At 35.7% G+C, this 21,088-nt stretch overlaps 2 protein-coding genes across 2 annotated transcripts; both read left to right on the forward strand.

Moving 5' to 3' along the window:
- The first annotated feature begins 50 nt into the window (after positions 1-50).
- LOC122279598 (probable methyltransferase PMT6) lies at positions 51-5,112 on the forward strand. Its single transcript, XM_043090308.1, has 7 exons — positions 51-522; positions 1,290-1,704; positions 2,257-2,546; positions 3,277-3,660; positions 3,786-4,032; positions 4,169-4,307; positions 4,779-5,112. Exons 1-7 carry the CDS (start codon positions 354-356, stop codon positions 4,935-4,937), a joined length of 1,803 nt encoding a protein of 600 aa, XP_042946242.1. The 5' UTR covers positions 51-353; the 3' UTR covers positions 4,938-5,112.
- A 14,187-nt stretch (positions 5,113-19,299) lies between these two features.
- Positions 19,300-20,678, forward strand: LOC122279527. The gene is made up of 2 exons (XM_043090213.1): positions 19,300-20,334; positions 20,454-20,678. Exons 1-2 carry the CDS (start codon positions 19,300-19,302, stop codon positions 20,676-20,678), a joined length of 1,260 nt encoding a protein of 419 aa, XP_042946147.1.
- The last annotated feature ends 410 nt before the right edge of the window (positions 20,679-21,088 follow it).

Here is a 21,088-nt window from a genome sequence, read left to right on the forward strand (position 1 = left end):
ATTGTCGGGACTGGGATCCGCCATATGTGGCTGTCTAGAAAAGAAAAATCACTCGTTTTAAGATTCTTATTCCTAGCTGTGCGGGTGTGTGTGTGTGCGTGTTTGTGTGAGAGGTGCATCGCTCGCGGAATTATGACGGTGTAAACTAAAACAAAAAAAGATAGGGATGGTGATCACTGATCAGTAGTGGGGTTGTTTCAGCTCTGGCCCTCGGGATCTTTCTCAGATTTCTAATATGTCGGTACCGTCCGATTGAATCCATTTGTATTAAGACTGTATACGAGAAACCCAGTTGAGATAGAGATCCAATTAGCACAGTAGACAAGGCAAAAACAAGGAAGCGAGGCTGAGAAATGGGTGGGTATGCGCTGGGTTCGGCGTTCGATTCGAGATCGGGGCGATTGATCATGGTGGCTCTGCTATTAATGTTGGGCTCCTTCTACACTGGCACCCTCTTCGGTAACAATGCCCCCATTTACGTCTCCCAGCTCCCGGCCAAGTCTTCTTCTGTTTCATCCACTGGTATGGGTACCTCTCTCTCTCTCTCTCTCTCTCTCTCTCTCTCTCTCTCTGTGTCTGCGCAAAACTTTTATGGGTCTCCAACTTTTTCTTTTTTTTCTGTTATGATACGTTCTGTAAGTTTGGTAAACTGGACAATATGAACAGTTACGCGCGGTGTGGTCAGAGTTAGGATGGATAGGTTACAAGAAGAAGATGAATTATCCTATTGGTTGGTGAGTCTTTGTTTACTGATATTCTTTGGGTTTTCGTAACTTTAATCGGCATTCATTAAAAATAATTTAACATTGTGGTGTAATAGAGGTAGATTTGATTTGAAAGAAAATTATGGATGCCTGGACACCGTTTGAGTTAGATGATTTCCGTATTATCTCTTATTCTGGCGGATACTAGACTCTAATTGGTCAGTATCACATAATTCCCACAAACCTGAGCACTTTCATGCTTTTGAAGGCATATGCGTGCAGATGATTTTATGGCCATATCTCTGAATGTTCTAAATCTTTAGTAATTACGAATGCATCAGTGAAACTTATCCGTAAGTGCCATCCAAGTCAGGAACTATATTGCATACATGCACATTGTAAAGTGTGAGGAAAGTCTTTAAGCTGTGATTAAACTTTTGATGTACATTCTTAATTTGTGCCTTGGCCCTTGGGGTCAGCCTTAGTGGATGGACTTCAATAAGATGTGCCTTTCAATCTGGTATGTTACTGAACTTTATGGCATCAAATCATTGTGAATGACATTTTTGTACTTTGCACTTGCAGGCATTTCTGAATTTACGAACGTAGTTGCTCTCACTAATAGAAAAACACCACTTTTGATCCCTGAAACTGGGATGAATGTGTGCCCATTGACGTTCAATGAGTATATTCCCTGCCATGATGTTTCTTATGTGAGGAATTTGCTCCCTAATCTGGATGTTTCTAGGAAAGAGGAACTAGAGAGGCACTGCCCTCCACCTGAGAATCGATTGTTTTGCTTGATTCCACCACCAGAAGATTATAAGTTATCAATAAAATGGCCAATCAGCAGGGATTATGTCTGGCGAAGCAATGTGAATCATACACATCTTGCGGAAGTCAAGGGAGGACAAAATTGGGTGCATGAGAAGAATCAGCTCTGGTGGTTCCCAGGTGGTGGTACGCATTTCAAACATGGGGCAGCTGAGTATATTCAAAGGTGAACCTGTTTTCATAAACTTTTTAAACAGTTTTTTTTTTCATAGCTCCACGACTAGCCCTGGAGTAAACATTTGACGATGTTTTTTTTTTCCCCCTAAATCAAGCATCGAAAGAAGATTTAGCTTTTGTTAGAAGATTGCTTGAATGATTTAATCTCCCTCCTGTCATTAGTTTAAGATGATCGCATCCCTTTTTCTCCATTAATCCTTTTGGTTCATACTGTGAAAACTCCATCCAAACTGTTGATGAAGCCTCATCCACGATTCAACGTTTTAACTTGTAATGGAAGCCTGGGTAGAAAGCTCATTACTTACCGATCAAAAAAAAAAAAAAAAAGAGAAGAAGAAGAAAAAGCTCATTACCGCTGTATATGTATTTATGTATCATTGTAAAACTTGTACTGGAGGCTTGGGTAGAAATCTCATTACCCATGCATATACCTGTAGATATGTATTGTTATATGCTTTTCATATTTTTGTCAGGATCAGAGTGTTTGGGTTTGATTTACACCATATATTTTCAAAGTTAACTGTGTTTGGTGCAATTACAGGTTAGGAAATATGATTACAAACAAGGCAGGTGATCTTCGTTCGGCAGGGGTTGTTCAAGTTTTGGATGTTGGTTGTGGGGTTGCTAGCTTTTCTGCTTACCTCCTTCCCTTGGATATACAAACAATGTCTTTTGCTCCAAAAGATGGGCATGAGAATCAGATTCAATTTGCATTAGAGAGAGGAATTAGTGCAATGATTTCTGCTTTAGCCACAAAACAACTACCATATCCCAGTAGCTCCTTTGAGATGGTTCACTGTTCAAGGTGTCGTGTTGATTGGCATGAGAATGGTACTTTGCTTCCTAAAGATTTAGTTTTTTTGGCATAAATAGAAACTAACAAAACACTGAATAACATATAGGTTTGACTATATAAATTATATGGAATGGAGTAAGTATCCAAGAAAAAATGATTTTTCATATAGTGATCAGGGATGAAACAAGTTTTTAGGTAGCTTTGTTACCAAATATATTTTGTAATGTGTTTGTAACTATTGGCTGCATGCATTTTGAATTGTGAATATATATATATATCTGCAATCTCTATCAACAATGTTGCAACTAGTAGGGGCCCATATACCTCTGCTGCACCTAAAATCGAATCATTTTGGAGATGCTTTCCTGTTATAATCGTACAGAACTCATCATGAATGCTGAGTGTATGAACACGAAAGAGTTATCAAAATGGCTCTCTGGGAGTAAAGTTCTTGGGTGTGTGTGAACATTGTATGCCTGAATGGTTTGAAGTATTCTTTACCTCAATACCTTATGAAAAAACCAAGTTCTAATGTGTGTGTTCGCTCCATAAGCTTCTTACCGATCAAAACAAAACAAAAGGGAATATATCATAAACTTCTTATAATAGAATGATAGATATGATGTGCCATATGTAATAGATTACGTGATGAATGCTTTCCACGTCAGTGGGATTCAAAAAATACCCTGTTTGGATTCCTTACGTTGAGTTTTTTGCTTGTTCAATGTGAAGTGCTTATTCTTGTTTCGTGCTCGTTACTTGCAGATGGTATTTTACTCAAAGAAGTGAATCGCCTTCTGCGATCTAATGGGTACTTTGTCTATTCGGCTCCACCTGCATATAGAAAGGATAAAGATTATCCATTGATCTGGAATAAATTGGTAAATCTGACTTCGGCAATGTGCTGGAGACTCATTGCCCAAAAAGTTCAGACAGCAATCTGGATTAAACCAGAAAATCAGACATGCCTTCTGGAAAGTGCAGAGCAGAAGCGGTTGGACATATGCGATGCTGGTGATGATACTAAACCATCATGGAATATGCCCCTGAGGAACTGTGTACAAGTAAGAAGTGCACAAAAAAAACTTCAGACACTCCAGACTAGGGCAGATCGTCTTTCAGTATATTCAGAGAGTCTCAGTAGAATAGGTCCATCCACTATCCTTTGCAGGAACTTTAAAGAAGCTACTCTTTTAGTTTTATATTAACCTTCTTGTTATTTAGTAAAATCAGTAATATTCAGTCTGATGAGATGATTAATGTTTTCACAACAGATATTAGTGAAAAGGAATTTACTTCAGACACTCTGTTTTGGCAAGATCAAGTTCGCCGCTACTGGAGCTTAATGAATATCAGTAAGACAGATATACGAAATATAATGGACATGAATGCTTTCTGTGGTGGATTTGCTGTGGCTTTGAACACCATGCCTGTTTGGGTAATGAATATAGTTCCAATAAGCATGAAGAATACCTTGTCGGCTATTTATGAACGAGGACTAAGTGGTGCTTTCCATGATTGGTAAAACATTTTCAATCCATTACGTAGTGCCTCTAGATGTTAATATTTTACAAAGAAAGTGAGCTAATATTGCTATATTATCTCATTCTATTCAGGTTAGTAGTTATAACTAAGCTAATACATATAATTACATCAGGTGTGAACCATTCTCAACTTATCCCCGCACATACGATCTGTTGCATGCCAACCATATCTTCTCTCACTATGAAAACCATGGAGAAGGCTGCTTATTGGAGGATATCATGCTGGAGATGGACCGTATAATCCGACCCCAGGTAATAATGCTGTAACCATCTGTGAAACAGAGATTCTAGACTGAAAACAAAAATAAAAAAGCCTTCAAAGCCGTTGGAGTGAAAAAGTAGGTATAGATATAGCCAAAATCGACATCCTGCTTCTGCGACTTAGACACCTGTGCCAATTTACTTTCATCCATTTATATACATTACAATTTAAGTCATTGTCATTCCATGCTAATGAAAATGAATGTTTTGACCAAGATATAGCTCCAATTTATTCTTGCTATAATATCTTTTATTGTTGGTCTAGTCTTGTGAATAAATTTGCATAAAAATCCAGCATCTAGTTTATTGGAATTGAACAGCCGTTAGTTTTGTACAAAATGATTCAGCTGAGGTCTAGTTGGTTGACATGTACATTCAAATATGGATGTCTCTAGTCGAGGTTTGAATCCAAACATATCTTTGGCATTTGATGTCCAATTTATTGACAATGTCAATGTGCAGGGGTTTATTATTATTAGAGACGAGGAAGCTATGATATCAAGGATCCGAGATGTAGCTCCCAAATTTCTATGGGAGGTTAAATCGCATCCAGCAGAAAACAAAGAAAAGAAGATGGAAACAGTGTTAATTTGCAGAAAGATCTTTTGGGCCATCATCTAAGATGTAGCTGCCTGTAGAGATTTGCCATTACAAACTAACAAATATGTAGGTATTCTGTATGATGACACAATTCATTTGTTTGTATCTGCTTTTAGAAGGAAGCGAGGTCACGTCTAAACTGTTTATTGCTTAGCAATCGATTCTGGTGTACACTATAAAGAGAGACTTGCGCCTATATATTTTTGGCAGTTCTACGATACAAATTTTCATTTATTCCGGATTCGTAAGCCATCATATTCCGGCGGCCCACCAATTAGTTTTTCCTGTGCGTTAAGCTCAGTAATTATTCGGCCTAATTCTCAAAAGGCCTAGCTATGGATGGGTGGGCCTGGATTCATTGGATGCTAAAACTTAGTACATTACTGCATTGATCAACAATAAATGCCTAAGAAACTAAACGCATCAATCGATTTAAAGTTACAAAAACCTATGGGGAAAAGGAAAAGTCTTCCGTTGAGAGAGAGAGAGAGAGAGAGAGATGTATGAATGTTTTGAGTCCCCCGACAAGCCCGGGACATGCACAGTTAAGATAGGAGGAGAGTTAAAAGAGTAAAATAAAGAGGAAGATCAGATGCCCACAGGCTGAAGAGAGGGGGTTGAATATGTCAAAAGAGAAGGCAACCCACTAAATTAAGTTTGATTTGACAAGACATTTCACACACCCCACTTGTCTCCCCTTGTCCCCCTCGCCCCCTTTTATATCTAATCATATTATAAACATATATCTCTACTGTTTCATTATCTTTGCTCTGCTTTTTTACCCCCCTTCTACTCTTCCAGTACCCCTCTCCTCAATTCCAATATTCTTCTGCCTTTCAAAACTCATGTATTGCTTCTTGTATTCTGATCGATACATGTGGGTTCAAAAACATGTTGTCACATTTCTTGGAGACAATACTGACCTCATACCTCGTTAATTTTCGGGCTGCCAATGCATCTACTTAAACAAGTACACCTTTTTTTAAATATATATATATATATATATATATAATTTATTAATACCTTTCTGGGTGTTTTAACTAAGATCAAGTACGTACACACTTTTGCGATTGGTGCATGCATGCGAGCAATTTCAGCGCAATACTTTACTTTCTGGTTTGGGGAATTAATTATAACATATTCTTAAGGGCTTTGCTTGATTCCTATATTTGCAAGATATAGTAAATGTTAATGTTAATTTTTTGGGATGAGGAAAATATCAATGAAACCATGATGCATCTTGAAGCATATTACATGAGATTAGATTTATAGCTTTTGTGTTTCCTTTATAAAGCTGGAAGATGCTTATAAAAGACATTAATCATCAAAATATAAGATAAGAACCTGTATGCATGCAGTACTGTTTTGACGGCCATAACAACAAAAAGAGAGAGAGCCTGTCTGGTCATCATGTTTTTAGGTTCAAAGTTAAAAAGAGGATTAATGATGCTGATAACTCTCGTATCATTTCTGCCCCTTTAACCATCGAGTAAAAGAATATGTTGTGTCGCAAAAAGTTTGTCTAACTGATCTTAACAAATGCATGCCTGCTAATCTTCCACTTGCCAATTTGGTTTATGTGTTGTCTAATTCTCGTTTTTCTTCTTTATTTACTCAAAAGACAATGCATCAACTTCCATTTTGAGGCATAGAAAGCATAATTTGGTGCTTTCAGAAAGCAAGCTTCGGATATTTATTATTTATAAATACACAATCCGTACTACCAATTGTCTGGCTAGGATTAGTCCAACCAAGGAAATAAAAGTTGTTTGGCGTGGAAGGCCCCACGTATAAATTTTTTGGTATTTGTGAAGATTTTGTGACCCGATGTGTCGAGAGTTTTCATCTTCCTCTTCTTTATTTTTTCTAACATATTATACGAGTTGCGCATACACAACTTGTACAAATTTTTACTATCAATGCGGTAGCCTAATTGGCATGAGCTTTTATTTCATGGTTTCAAAATCAAGAGTTTGAGTCAGGATATAAATTGAAACAAAAATTTTATGTATAATCACTTTTACATACTCTTTTGTTTACTCTATTAATGTGATTGATTATGTATTAAAAATAAAATTGATACAGTCTATCACATCAGTAGAATATGTAAAGAGTATCAAAAAGTAACTGTATATAGTATTATTCAAGTTGAAATCACTTGTGCGAGTAAAAACTGACATTTAGGTCATGAGATGGATTTTAGACTAGCAAGATACTTTGAGAATGCTGTAGTGACGGACTCGCTCTTGTGACAGTAGTTATGGTTCAAATTAGACATTCTGTAATAGTGAGGGGCTCCTATGGTCAAATTTAGGAGGGTTGTTACATTGATCGCCCCCGCCTTCCCTTTCTTTCATAAAGATTAAAAAACAAAAACTTGTACAAATTTTCTCTTCGTGTATTTTTCTCAGATTTCTTCATTTCTCAAGGCAATTTTGGACAGTCTAGTAGTTTGATATAATTTCGACAAATGGCACACTGATCATCTTAATTTATACCCTAATGGTCTATTACTTTTCAAAAGTGGATGGCATATATATCTTCAAATTTGAAATATTATAGATATGAGCATTGAAATCATGGGATTTATCAAGCATTTGAATTTTCGGAAGTTGGAAAAAAAAAAAAAAGGTCAATTCAAGATAAAGAACTCTCCCCTTTTTTCTCAGCATATTCGAGGAAATCATGTATATATAGTGCACTAGAAGATTTTCTATTATGGATGGTCCCCAACCCCTAGTGCAAGTAAACGATCATCGAATTTGATGTCTTGATTAAAAGCTTCTCACGGACTCCTAAAATATGCTTATCCTCTCCATTAACTAAGAGGCATTAACGTCTTACTCAACTACTTTCTCCTTAAAAAAGCACCTGGTGCTTTCTTTGTGTTTTGGAGGATTATGCACTTGGTGCTTTGTAAAAGCAAAGAGATGATAACAATCAATGTAGGGTATTCTTAAAGTTTGGCAACTGAGGCCCAAGTGTCAAATCCTGCATGTATATATCTCATTGTTTTATGAGTTTTGTTATATACAGTCACTTTTATATATTCTTTAAACACTCAACTTATGTAATTAATGAAAGTAATTATTTTATATTTAAAAAAAGTGATACAACTAATCACATTAGTGGAATACAAAATGACTCCATATAAAATTTTTATTATTTTATTTATTTATTTATTTATTTATTTTTAAATTCGAGATATATCTTATCACTTTCAAAATATGGCTATTAAGCGTACCATATTGAGTAGTTTTTCTTGTTGAATTTAATTCATAATTTATCTTTCAATTTCCAAGTCCTCCTACTAGCCCAACAAAAAACCCAGGCAGGCACAAATGTTAGATGATGAGGCTGGAGCTTTTACTTGATTGCTTGGGTCAAAGAATATCGAAGCTGGAAAAAATATGTTATTCTTTCTATATGTGCCTCTTATCTCATCATGAAAATGCCACAAACTCGACACGGGGAGGTATGGATTTAAGTATATAACAACATTATTTGAACTCAATCTGGATTCCCAACAGAAATTAAGCACAGAAAGCATCAACATATGAGGTTAATTAGGCCAACATAAGATTGATTATAAAGGGTTCATGACAACAAAGAGCATTGAGTTTAGATAAGCCTAACGTACGCATACAAGTTTATAATGGCATGCCATCAACACAATCAAGTCATGCTTTATATACTCGGCAGTCCCTAAAAAAGAGAAAACAAAAAAGAGTACAAATATAATCTGATAAGATCATGACAAGAGAGTTCCCACTGGAGAGGACATGTTTTTCTGACAACAAAAACCCAATGGTTACAGTCTCTTAACTGCAGTAAACGCCATGGAGTCCTTCTTAAGGAACAGACAGACCACACGAGAGAAAGAAAGAGAGAGAGAAAGAAATAGAAAGATGGATCAATGACAAATATCAGAGAGAAGAGGAAGGAAAGGCAAAAGGAATGAGAGAGACTTTGATGGAAGGGACGTGTGAAAGATATCTCGACCCCTCTCTGTTTTTAATGAAGCGTCCCATGCCTTTCACCCTAATATTGGCAGGTGAGAGAGACTCTGTGCGCGCGGCGCGAGTGTGTATGTCAGGTGCAAGGTTATCGTTGGCACGTGGGAGTCAGTGCCCATACATACATACACACAAATACCTGCCACCTTTCACAACAGTACCTCTGAGAGACATGTCTGTAATTAGCAATGACTGTACATAGAACACATCAGTGAGACAGGGGCAGCATGGGTTGATGACACGTGTATAGTTGATGCGGGTTTGTTAAGGAGCAGGGGACCGTTTCTAATCCATGTACGGGGTTCTTAGCCGTTTTTTCTTTTCTTTTCTGTTTTCTTTTTTCCAAGTGCAAAGGTTCTGTGTTCTGCTATACGTGGGGCTGTGTGCCTAAGACTGCAATGGATGGGTCTGAAACGTCATGTCAATTGTCTAATCATACCCCTCACATGCACTCAATCGTCTTGTCTTGTCAAATCATGCGGAATCATTTAACATCAAAGTTACCATACTGAAATTACGAACGGGCGTATTATATCATATTCTTGGAGTACTGTATCAACCAACTTTTCTCGTACATGAACATCGACCAGCTTAATATATTATATGGAAAAATTTAATGGTAAGTATAGTTATATATTAATATATGCTTATCAATATAAAATAATGGATTAAAAAATAAATTTTATTAAAAATAATATTAATTTAAATTTTAATTATAAAATAATTAGTATTAATATATAAATTAATATATAATTTTATTTATACGTAATAAAACTCATATTATATTAAAGGATGAGTGGTTAGAAAATTAAGAAAAGTGTCACATTGAGCATCTAAATGACAGCAATGTGATGGTTTGAATCATGCGTTAGATTTAAAAATTAAATTGAAAGGGCGCAAGATTATGAATTGTTGTCATCTATCATCTGATTCGGTACTGTTGAAAGTTCTTACAGAATACTTACAACACAACTGATGCATGCAAGGGGTTAGAAAGCAATTGGCTTTTAGAGCTTGGATTCAGCCTTTGGCAAACAATATACATACATATATATATATATATATATATATATATATATATACACTATATATATATATATATACACACATGCATATACTGAGTGTGTTTAATAGAAGAAATTAGTTTAGTATATGAGTCATAAGGGGTAACAATAGTAGAAGTAAATGAAGCAGGTTTGACAGTAGAAATACTTTTAAGGGTAATAAACCTATTAGCAATATATAGTAGGAAAGCATGCTCAGTTTTAATGAGCTTGAGATCTGGAATTGGTGAAGGTGTAGCAATCTTTTTTCATTTATCTTTTCATCTTGCTCATGGTTGCTGCAAGAATTTACGAGTAAGAAAATCAGGAATAGAATTATCAGAACCTTTGATATATTCAATATCGAAGTTAAAAACACTTAATATAGCTTGTCATTGGGCAAAAATATATTTTGATACAATTTTTTCAATATCTTTTTCTAAAACGTATTTAGTACTTTTGCAATCAATGCGTAGTAGGAATTTTTTATTTAACAAATCGCTTTGAAATTTTGAAATGCATTGTACTATAAATAAGATTTTTTCCTTAGTAGTACTATAATTAAGTTGTGCACTGTTTTTAAAACTCTATAGTAAATACGATAAACTATGTTAAGAGGTTTGCTTCATTCTTCCATATCATAACTAGATCTCAAAATATTCAAAGTCAAAGCTTTTAAAATATTTGGTTCATCCAAAGCAAGAGTTCAATCAGGAAACAGTCAAAGTGGATAGGTCCACTAAATAAAAAAGATTGAATCATACCAAATATACTAGTTTCAAATTTCTTGAATCTAGCATCTCGTAAACAAAATAGTACCGAAGCATTGATGTCTTTCCTCGTTAGAGGCTTAACAACAACTTGAAAAGAACCAATGTATAAAAATTTGTAACCTTTTACCTGAAAGTCTTGAATCTATTTTTTGTTAAAAAGGAGACATTTTTCATGAGTTTTAGAAAGAACATAAGTTTGTTCAACAATTTTTACATTGAACTTAGTCTTAAAGGCAGACTGAACCCAAGTAGTTTTGTAAATAGATTTGACATCAATCTTTAGAATACTCCATCGATTGAAATCAACAGAATCAGTTTTTTCAATAGAAAAATCTTTATCATTAATAATATCAGGAGGTATACTAAATCTGAAACTCATAGATGAATTACTTCTAAACATCCTATTCGTTATAAAATCAATCAGAACAAGACTTAGCACTCGTTAACTCTACCCTCACCCATATTTGTGTTGCATTTCATAACACATACTCTTGGTCCAACCTCATACCTACCATGCCCTACACGTTATCCCAACTCCAACGTGTGTGTATATATATAGGAAAAATATAGTTGCAAGTATAATTGTGCACTAATCTGTATACTAATGTGATGTGATTGGTCAAAAAATAAATTTTATTGAAAACAATGTTGATTTAAATTTTAAGTATGAATAAATCAGTATTGGTACACAGATTAGTGCGCGACTGTGTTTGTATGTAGTAAAACTCATATATATATATATATCAAGAAATTTTGACGTGTAAGGGGACTCTCGCATAAGAGCACTCCCCAATTGATGTTTTAAAATAGAATTTTTTTTAAAATATGAATAAAGTTGATCAAAATAAGGATCTAATGTAAGTTGTAAATGATCTTTATTTTCCAAAAAGCTACAGTAATCCCTTTATATTTATAGATTACGCTTCACACATGTAAAAAATTTTAAACTTTTACTATCTCCTCTAAATTATTTAACCTCTTTATCTTTTTTTTTTTTTTTTTGAAGTGCAAAACATCAACTTTTTGTCATCCCCTTCTTGAATTTTGTATGGAATGACATAATTTTTTAAGACCTTCATATTTAGAAGGGCCCATATATATATTTTTTTATAAATAATTTAAAATATGACATAATTGTTTTTCTATTTTTTTATTATATTTTGAATCAATTTCAATTTTAGTTTAATTTAAAATAAAATATAATGATATGAGATTGTATATGGGAGGATATTGTAAATATTAAAAGATATAAAGATATTATTGATAATTAGAGAAAATATTTAAAATGAATAAAAAATATATAATATTTAAATGATATAGAAAAAAAATTGATAAGATGATATATGAACTATTGTAAAAATAGGCATGTAAAATAAAAAAAATAAATAAAAAAAAACAAATTTAATGATGTAATTTAAAAAATAAGATGTTTAAAATCTACGGTTCTATTGCACTTTATCTGGCCATCGGATTAAAAGGAAAGAAAGAAACTTTTAGGAAATATGGACAAGTTGGTCGCATTCATCAGAGGACGTTTCGACGGGCTATTGGGGAAAACCAAAAGTAGGACCCGCATACGGCGTTCCTGAGTTTAGTGGGACCCTTTTGGACCGATCGATGCTCAGGAAATCATATTATCCTAGCTGGTAATGGTCTCCATGAAACATCGGGTTCAAAAAAACTCCCAGATAACACCTTTGAATGCAGGTTCGGTTTCTATCTAACAGCACCAGATTATTCAACGAATAGCGTCAGCCTATGAAGACAAACCATCGATCTTGTGGGGGCGAACATGGTGCCAGTAATTGGAGAGAGAGAGAGAGAGGGAGAGAACTTCAATCTAAATCCCCACTCAAGCTAATGTTCTGGCAATCTCATGATGGTATAGTTGCCCTAATTGGTGGAGGTCAAAGGGGGCCGGGCGTAAGAAAGTGGGTTTCTCAAGGATACCTGGCTCGATCCCATGCTTTTACGTTAGTGGCGGTGGTCTCCTCAAGGCTTGCTGGGTCACTCAATGGTATTAAGGACTTCTTATTGTCAAAAGTCTAAATTTCCTATCGAATTCTCATTGACCAAAAATTTTCTCACTTGTGCTGACACAAACGAAATACATTAGGCTTTGAAAAATCGTCAAGAATATCTTTAATTTTTTGTCCAAATTCTCGGGTCAATACTCTATCTGTATAATGCTCCCATTTTCTGTTGATCACATGTATACAAGTTATGGAATAAGAGTACAGGAACATACATCTTACAGTGATGAATGATTTTTCATTTTTTATATGTGGAGCCATATTTTGGGAGACGTCCCAAGAAATGAAACAAAGCATCGAATTGGGAGAAAGGGATTGCTAGAATGCCATATCTAATAGGTTTCATGACCAAAGTCTGCCATTTTATTAAAGTTTTTTACTTGTTCTTCATGGTATTGAGTAACATTTTGTGATGCTAGCATGAGTTGTGGGAAAATATATAAGATCGCTGTAATGACATTAATTCCAAAAAATGCGACACTGATCAGATGGTTTGATCATTGCAACAAAGCTGGCTAATGATTTTCTCCAAGAACAAGTAGACAGACGGCATTATTACATCACACATTTGGCACACCACATGTTGTCGAAAACTAGTGTTTATCAACTTTTGGTCTGTCATCTCACCGGGTCAAACCTGGCCGAACTTCCATGGAAAATGAAAACAAATGCTTCTTCTAAACGCAAATGGTTGAGGAGGCATAAGAGATTAATACTTATGAGAGACAGGAAGAAGGGAGAGAGAGAGAGAAGGGGGGTCATAGAAAGTTAGAAACCCCAACAGACCTAATTGGTGGAAGGCATCGATCGAGCTGACTTGAATAATATTCCAGTACCACTACGTACCGAAAAAAATTAATTGCGGTATTTTTGACCTTACACCCACCACACAAAACCTAATGTGATTCTTTCACCCATTTCCCATTTATGGAATTGCCATCCTTTCCCAATAACAAAATATCTGATCACCAACCCACCATGCATTCATCACTTTGCAGATCTAGAGAGAGAGAGGGTCCAAATGGGCACCACCTAAGAGTCCCAATATATATAGTCAAAAGTCAACCAGATCCTAATGATTGTAACCATTCAACAGACATAACTTAGTTGGATAACTTACTCCATTAGCATTTCTCTACCTAGAGAGAATGTACTAGAAGTGGATCATAGTCGTGACAGTTTTGCGCCCAAGCTGCCCCCGTCAACCAGCTTGCGATAGACGCGTAATATCGTAACTCCCATGTCTTTTTCAACGTCCAGCAAATATAGCTACACATACGTCTAGGATCTGAAACAGTACGTCTAATGGCCCACTCTGAAAACCAACATATATTTGGATATGTCCACCCAAAAGATCAGTGCCAACTAATTAAATACTAGCCTTCATTTGAATGATGAATAAAATCTAGTCAATTTAAACGATTCTGTCACTAAATCGTGCATGTATGGTCATTTCAGCTACAGTTTTCATGAAACGAAGTTTTTTGGACATTGTTCTTATCCTCAAAACTTAATTTTCAATAGTCAAATCGGTACCTTAATAGAGTAAAAATGAAATTCTTTCCACTAAGATTTGAAAGTTTGAAAATCACCTTAATTTTCATACCTACAATTCTGCCTGCGAAGATTTCAAAGTGTTGCAAAGTCCTCCATCATAAACTAGATAATTAGAAATTTCTCTGAGTACTATAACATGCATGAGCTCGAATTATGGAATGCTTTAAATATAACAAAATATAAACAGTATTATTAAAATATTCACTGATCTACTCATCCATGACAAACTTCTACCTAGGGACAAGGGCTCCGCAGCGCCTTTGCTGCGCCACTATCTAAAAGGCTAATATATATATATTGGAGGCTTTTGACGTCGATCCCTTAGCAATGGCCAGCTTTGACACACAAATTATACGTGCCAAAGTAATATTTGCACACGCTTGACAACCTATTCATGATGACTTGCCCTTGATCACTTTTTTATTTTATTTTATTTTTAGTACTGTTGACCTCGTACATATTAATTCGGTTTGACCATTTTCTTAATTGGATTTTATTTTTTTAACTTGTATGTGTGTATATATATATTTATATGGAGCGTCGTTTTTAAGGGCAAGATAGATATTCATGGAATTTATAAATTCCTTAATTTCCAGCCCCATTTGATGTGATAATTCCACTTTAAAAAAGAGAGAATCTAGATATATACGTGCCCACGAAAACTTACGAGGTTGTTTTTAATTTGACTGAAGGGCGGATATCAGTAAAACTGTAAAATTCCCTCGAGCTTGTGTTATCTTTTGTGGAACCTAGTTTATTGCTGTGGTGGTTGGACTTGATGATCTGACTCAATAATGATTTATTATGGTTTTCGAGTGAATTTTCAATGAGGCTTTGGCATGTGCCATGGAACACAGGCCCAAGCCAAAGTAAAAATTTGCTCAAGTTTCGCTCGACAGTAGTCTCGATTGAAGTCTAAACAGAAAGTTTGCTAGACTCTGAACTCAAACAAAAATCAGGTAGAAAGTTCGCTCGAGGAGCGCTTGACACTTGATCTGCTTGAGTAAATATCCCATAAAATTGAAAATTAGGATTTTCGTTGTATAACCCTATAAATATACTTATTTTATATAGTTTGGTCATTTTGAACAGTAATAAATTCACCTATCTTGTGATTACTTAACATAATAAAATTATTTGCAACTATATGGTATAGGCACACTGCGAAACCGTATAAATTTGCATCGTTCGACTGATTATTTGATTATTTTTTATTTACTTTTATTTTCTTGTCATCGTTTTGCGCAACAGCTAGCTCGATCTATGTCAAACTCATGCAGCACAAGTCAGCTTGCTGGTCACAACATATATGATCGATCGATCTGAGGTCACGAGAGGCACTGCTCCTATGTATATATATAATCATTGTTAATAAAAACAATAGTACTCAGCCTGACAATGTAACTAATTCTAAAAATGCATGCATGTAACCTTCTGAAAGTTTGCGTTACGCAGTGAATAATGCGTTTATCATTGAGTGCTTAGAAAGATGGAGCCCTATATATGGCGGGTACTAATTAATGGCTTTTGAGCCAAAATCTCTGCATGCTGTGCTCTGTATGCATGTAAGTCTCTGATTTTTATTTAATATTATAAGTTGCCAGCTTTTCTCGATCACTGTTGAAAAAATTCTTACGATTGTGTATGATTTCTCCTGCATGCAGGTACGACATCTTGATGGTTTCAGAAAACTTTAATTTACACTTCCAGCTGCCCATGTAATCTTTATAATTAACTTGAGTTGAATTGATTTGAGTTTTGAAAAAAAAAGTTAAAAGTTGAATAAAATATTATTAGAATATTATTTTTTAATATTATTATTATTTTGAGATTTAAAAAAGTTGAATTGTTTATTATATTTTGTGTTGGAAGTTAGAAAAGTTATAATGAATAAATGAGATGAGTTGAGAGAAGTTAAGAAACCAAACGCAGTCTAAGTATAATTGCGAGCAAGCTAGCATGAAGATTACCGACTTTGATTACATCCATTCAAGGTAGTAATTTCCTCGGGTAAAGTATTTTAGACATTATGTACGTTTAGACAAAGGTATGACGTTATAAAGAAATTTTATAAAAGTAAATTCACAAATAACATGATTTAATTTGATAGTTTAGATCTACTTTATAATTAAAGTATCTTTACAATTTAATATATCATATAAAAACATGTCAGTTGTAGATTTGTTTTTGTGAGATCTATCTGTTTGTGGCTAAAAGATTTATCTTCTATTTAAGACATTTCATCTTGGCAAAGAGGGAGATTTTTCCGAAACAAAACGAGACAAATTAGTTGAGAAAGTAGAAAAAGAAAATCACGACAAAATATATTTGCAACAAGCACAACGTGGAGAACACAAAAAGTTGAATTGTAAAGCAAAGAGGGAGTTGCTATATGTAATTATAGACAGACTTCTGACAACAAGATGAGAATAAAATGTTAAGCATAGACAAATTAAGAAAGAAACTAATTCATATAGATTGAAATGACTCAAAAGGCAAAAATGACAAAATCATGACATATTCTTTTCACTGATGCCTACGCAATTTCTAAATTTACACCCTGATCTTACATGAGCATGCATGATCTTAATTAAAGATTAAGGAAAAATATATCTAACAGCTAGCTAGGAAGATTAAACACTACAAGGAATATAGCCTTTACCAGCGCTATTGTGTGCGCCGCAACAAAATACGTTGCTAATGTCATTTATTTACAGCGACATTAAAATCGACGTTGGTTCTCAGCGCGGAATTCGTATGGGCGCTGGGGGGAATAGGACTGTGAACTAATGCGGCGGAATTTTGTTGTAATACGTCGAAAAATGCCGCCGCAAAAATGTATATTCCCTTTACATCGTTTTATTACGTCGGGAATAGATACTTATTATAGCGATATTATAATAATCGCTGTAATAAGTCCTGATTCTATGCCTAACCCGTCCCGAAACCCCCCTTCCTGTGATTGTGATAGTTCACTTACAAGGAATCCCATTTCCCCTTTCCCCTTTCCCCTTTCTGAATTTCACAGTTTGTATATTGATGATTTCTTTTCGTCTGAAACAATATGCCGGTGAGGGGAAGCTCCGAAGGCAAGGACCACCATCTCGCTGTGTTGAAACTGCTGATTAGGTGTAGGTAATTTCATTTCCTCCACTGCGCGGTTTAGGTTTTCTTCAACTACCATATGGACTTGAATGTTGGGGATTAAGGTCTCATACCCTGAGTGTAGTCTTTAAAAGCATTTAATTTGTTTTAGTTGATTTTTGGTAGAGTTTTTCAATGGGCTCTGTATTCTCTTGCGATGACAGGGTATGTTGACCTCGATTTCCCTCTCAACTATGTACGCGGTCCATTGGCTTCCCAGGAAGTGAAGATATTCCTCTTCTGAACACTCAGATCCCGATTCTGTTGTAAGTATTTCTTGCTGCCTATTCTCTTTATTATTTCTCTATTTGTTGGAGATGGGAAAGTTATTATATTTGTCTTACCTTGATAACACTAACGTGTTTTTCAGAAATGCCCCCTATTCTCCTTATTACTTCTCTTGTATAACCTTGATCTAATCCTTGTCTTTTGAGATGGTTGAAAGCAGGATGTTCTCAAGGTTATACAAGGATTTTCTTCCTTTTGCATCAATGGCTTTATTTTTATTCACCATTTGCTGTTTGTTGTTCTGCATTCGCAACCCATGAAAATCCTGAAACAGCAAATTATAATGATAGTTATTTCCGGTGCTTGTTTATTTATTTGATGCTCTAGAAGTAGGATGACTTTAGGTTTTATGTTCTCAATATAGTTTCTACTCAAAACTTGAATGGAAAGATAATATATCTGGCAGTGTATTTATTAACACTCACTACCTTGTATTGATTTATATGCCAAGTTAATGGGAGATGGCTCCCATTAACTTGGCATATAATTGTTGAAATGATCTCTCATAGCTGCTTAAAGTGTAATTTGCTTACTGGCACTTGATCCTACTGCACACCAGTTATGATGCATTAGAAATTGGTTGCAAATCCTTTAAATAGTATATGCACATTGTTAGGGTGCATTGTGAAATTCCTGTCAAATACCCGGTTACAACCCTGCCAATTTGGGGTTTGTTTATTCATTTAAAACCTGGCCACCAAAACCAGGTTGTAATTGATTCTGTCAGGATGGATATCCACCCAGTTACATAATTCATGACTATTTTGCATTGAGTTGAAGAGGAATTTCAACTCCCAACCAAAAAATATAGCATAAATGATTACTTCCCATTATAGTACATGACTATACTATAATGCAAACAATAAAACGTATATTATTGTTTTTAATAAATGTGCATATAACATGATGGAACGAGTATATACTTCTCAAAATATAAACCAGGGTGCTGGAAAAAATATTAACTCATCTTAAAAGTTTTGTCCTGGCTTGGAGCAAGTGGCTGAACAGGTCTAAATAACATTACAGTCTTGATGCATAGGAAAAAAAGGATGAAGTATGTGTACTCAAATTTGGTTATTCCTCTAGTCTAGTTAGGACCAGGACTAAATCCTTCTAGGAAGCCACCTAACTAACACTTACTTGGTTACCGACCTATGAGTCTTGGTTATCTAAAAATACTTGTTTCATGCATGGAGTATTCGCATTACTAGACTTTATTTTGCCTGCCTATTATACTTATAATAGCCACAATATTATAATGTTTCATGTTTTCCTGTAGAAATACTATGTTAATTGTATTGATCTGTCCAGATATAAATTGGATTAGAGTTCTTACGGCATTATTTGTTGTAAATCTATCCTGTTCACAATACCATGTGAGTTTGGTCCGCTGTACCTAATATGAGTATATATATGATTATAAACCTGAATGTGTTTATGAAGTTATTATTCCTACCAGTGTTGGAATAATAAAGAAAATCTGAGGTCTTCTATATGTCGCACTAATAGAAGACTCATTTCGTGTCTAGATGGACAAAAGTTGGATGCAACTGACTGATAGACTCTTGTCGACACAATATGCGGAAGGGGTCCAACAGTTTATCTCTCAAGCACGAAACCACGCAGTTGGAACTAACTGCGCTCGCTGTCCATGTCGGGATTGCTATAATAATATCTTCCTCCCTATAGAAGAGGTGGAAACACACTTGTTCATAAATGGGATTAATCCAAATTACCACCGTTGGATATTTCATGGGGAGGAAGAAATCTTGGATGTCAGTGATGAGGACCAAACTGGGCCACATAGTGATGAAGATGACTATATTGATGACATGGAGCAGATGCTAGGTGACATTAGGGAAGCCACGTTCATGAATACACAATCAGACAACGCCGGACCTAGCACCCAACCACCTATGACTGAGGCAAACACTTCCTTCTCATTCGACAAGCTATTGGATGATGCCCGACAGCCACTTTACCAGGGGTGTAAACAGTTTTCGAAGCTCTCATTTATTGTGAAGCTGTTGCACATTAAAACTATCGGGGGTTGGTCAATAAAGTCATTTGACCTTCTCTTGAATTTGTTAAGGTCTGCATTTCCCAATGCTCTTTTGCCAAGATCATATGAAGAGTCGCGGTCACTTCAGCGGGGGTTGGGTTTCAATTACCACAAAATCCATGCTTGTCCTAATGATTGTGTACTATTTTGGAAGGAAAATGCCGATAAGGATGAGTGTCCAAAATGCAAGGCCCCTAGGTGGTTGGCCGATGCACAAGGGAATCGTCTAATCCCTCAAAAGGTGTTGCGTCATTTCCCTTTGATGCCAAGGTTGCAACGTATCTATATGTCTACTAAGATATCCGCTGATATGAGATGGCATAAAGAGCAACGAGCTACAAATGATTCCGTCATGAGACATCTTGCTGATTCAGTTGTGTGGAACATATTCGACAAAGATCATAGTTGGTTTGCTGAAGATGCTCGTAATGTCAGGCTTGGTTTAGCAAGTGATGGCTTCAATCCTTTCAACAACCTTGCAAAACCTTATAGCATATGGCCTGTTATCCTCGTGCCATATAACTTGCCTCCGTGGTTGTGCATGAAAGAGCAATCTTCATCACGTCGCTCATTATTCCTAGGCCAAGATCGCCAGGAAATGATATTGATGTTTACTTGCAGCCTTTGGTTGATGAGTTGAAAGAGCTTTGGGAGAATGGCGTGCATACATATGATGCCTACAAGAAGGAAACCTTCACTTTGCATGCGGCTTTAATCTGGACAATAAATGGGTTCCCTGCATATGGAAATCTGTCTGGATGGTCAACTAAAGGAAAATTGGCATGTCCCGCTTGCAATGCTAGTACAGATTCCAAGTGGTTGAAATTTGGCCGGAAGCACAACTAGATGGGACATCGTCGGTTTTTACCAACAAGCCACCCATGGCGGAAAAAAAAAAGCTGCTTTTGATGGTTGTGAGGATCACCGGATGCCTCCAAGTATATTGTCAGGTCCAGATATTGTAAGTCAACTCACTCTTCTTGGGGATGTGGAATTTGGCAAATGCTTTAAGAAGAGGAAAGCACTGCTCAAGAGTTGAACTGGACTAAGCGAAGCATATTCTTCAACTTACCATATTGGTCAACACTTAAGTTTCGACATAATCTAGACGTTATGCATATTGAGAAGAACATATGCGACAGCATACTTGGCACAGTAATGAACATTCCCGAAAAAAGTAAAGATAATATAAACTCTCGCCGTGACTTGGCGACCTTGGGTATAAGAAAGGAGTTGCATTTGACGCATCAAGGTGA

This window comes from Carya illinoinensis, chromosome 10 (assembly GCF_018687715.1).
Source record: "Carya illinoinensis cultivar Pawnee chromosome 10, C.illinoinensisPawnee_v1, whole genome shotgun sequence".
Taxonomy (NCBI): Eukaryota; Viridiplantae; Streptophyta; class Magnoliopsida; order Fagales; family Juglandaceae; genus Carya; species Carya illinoinensis.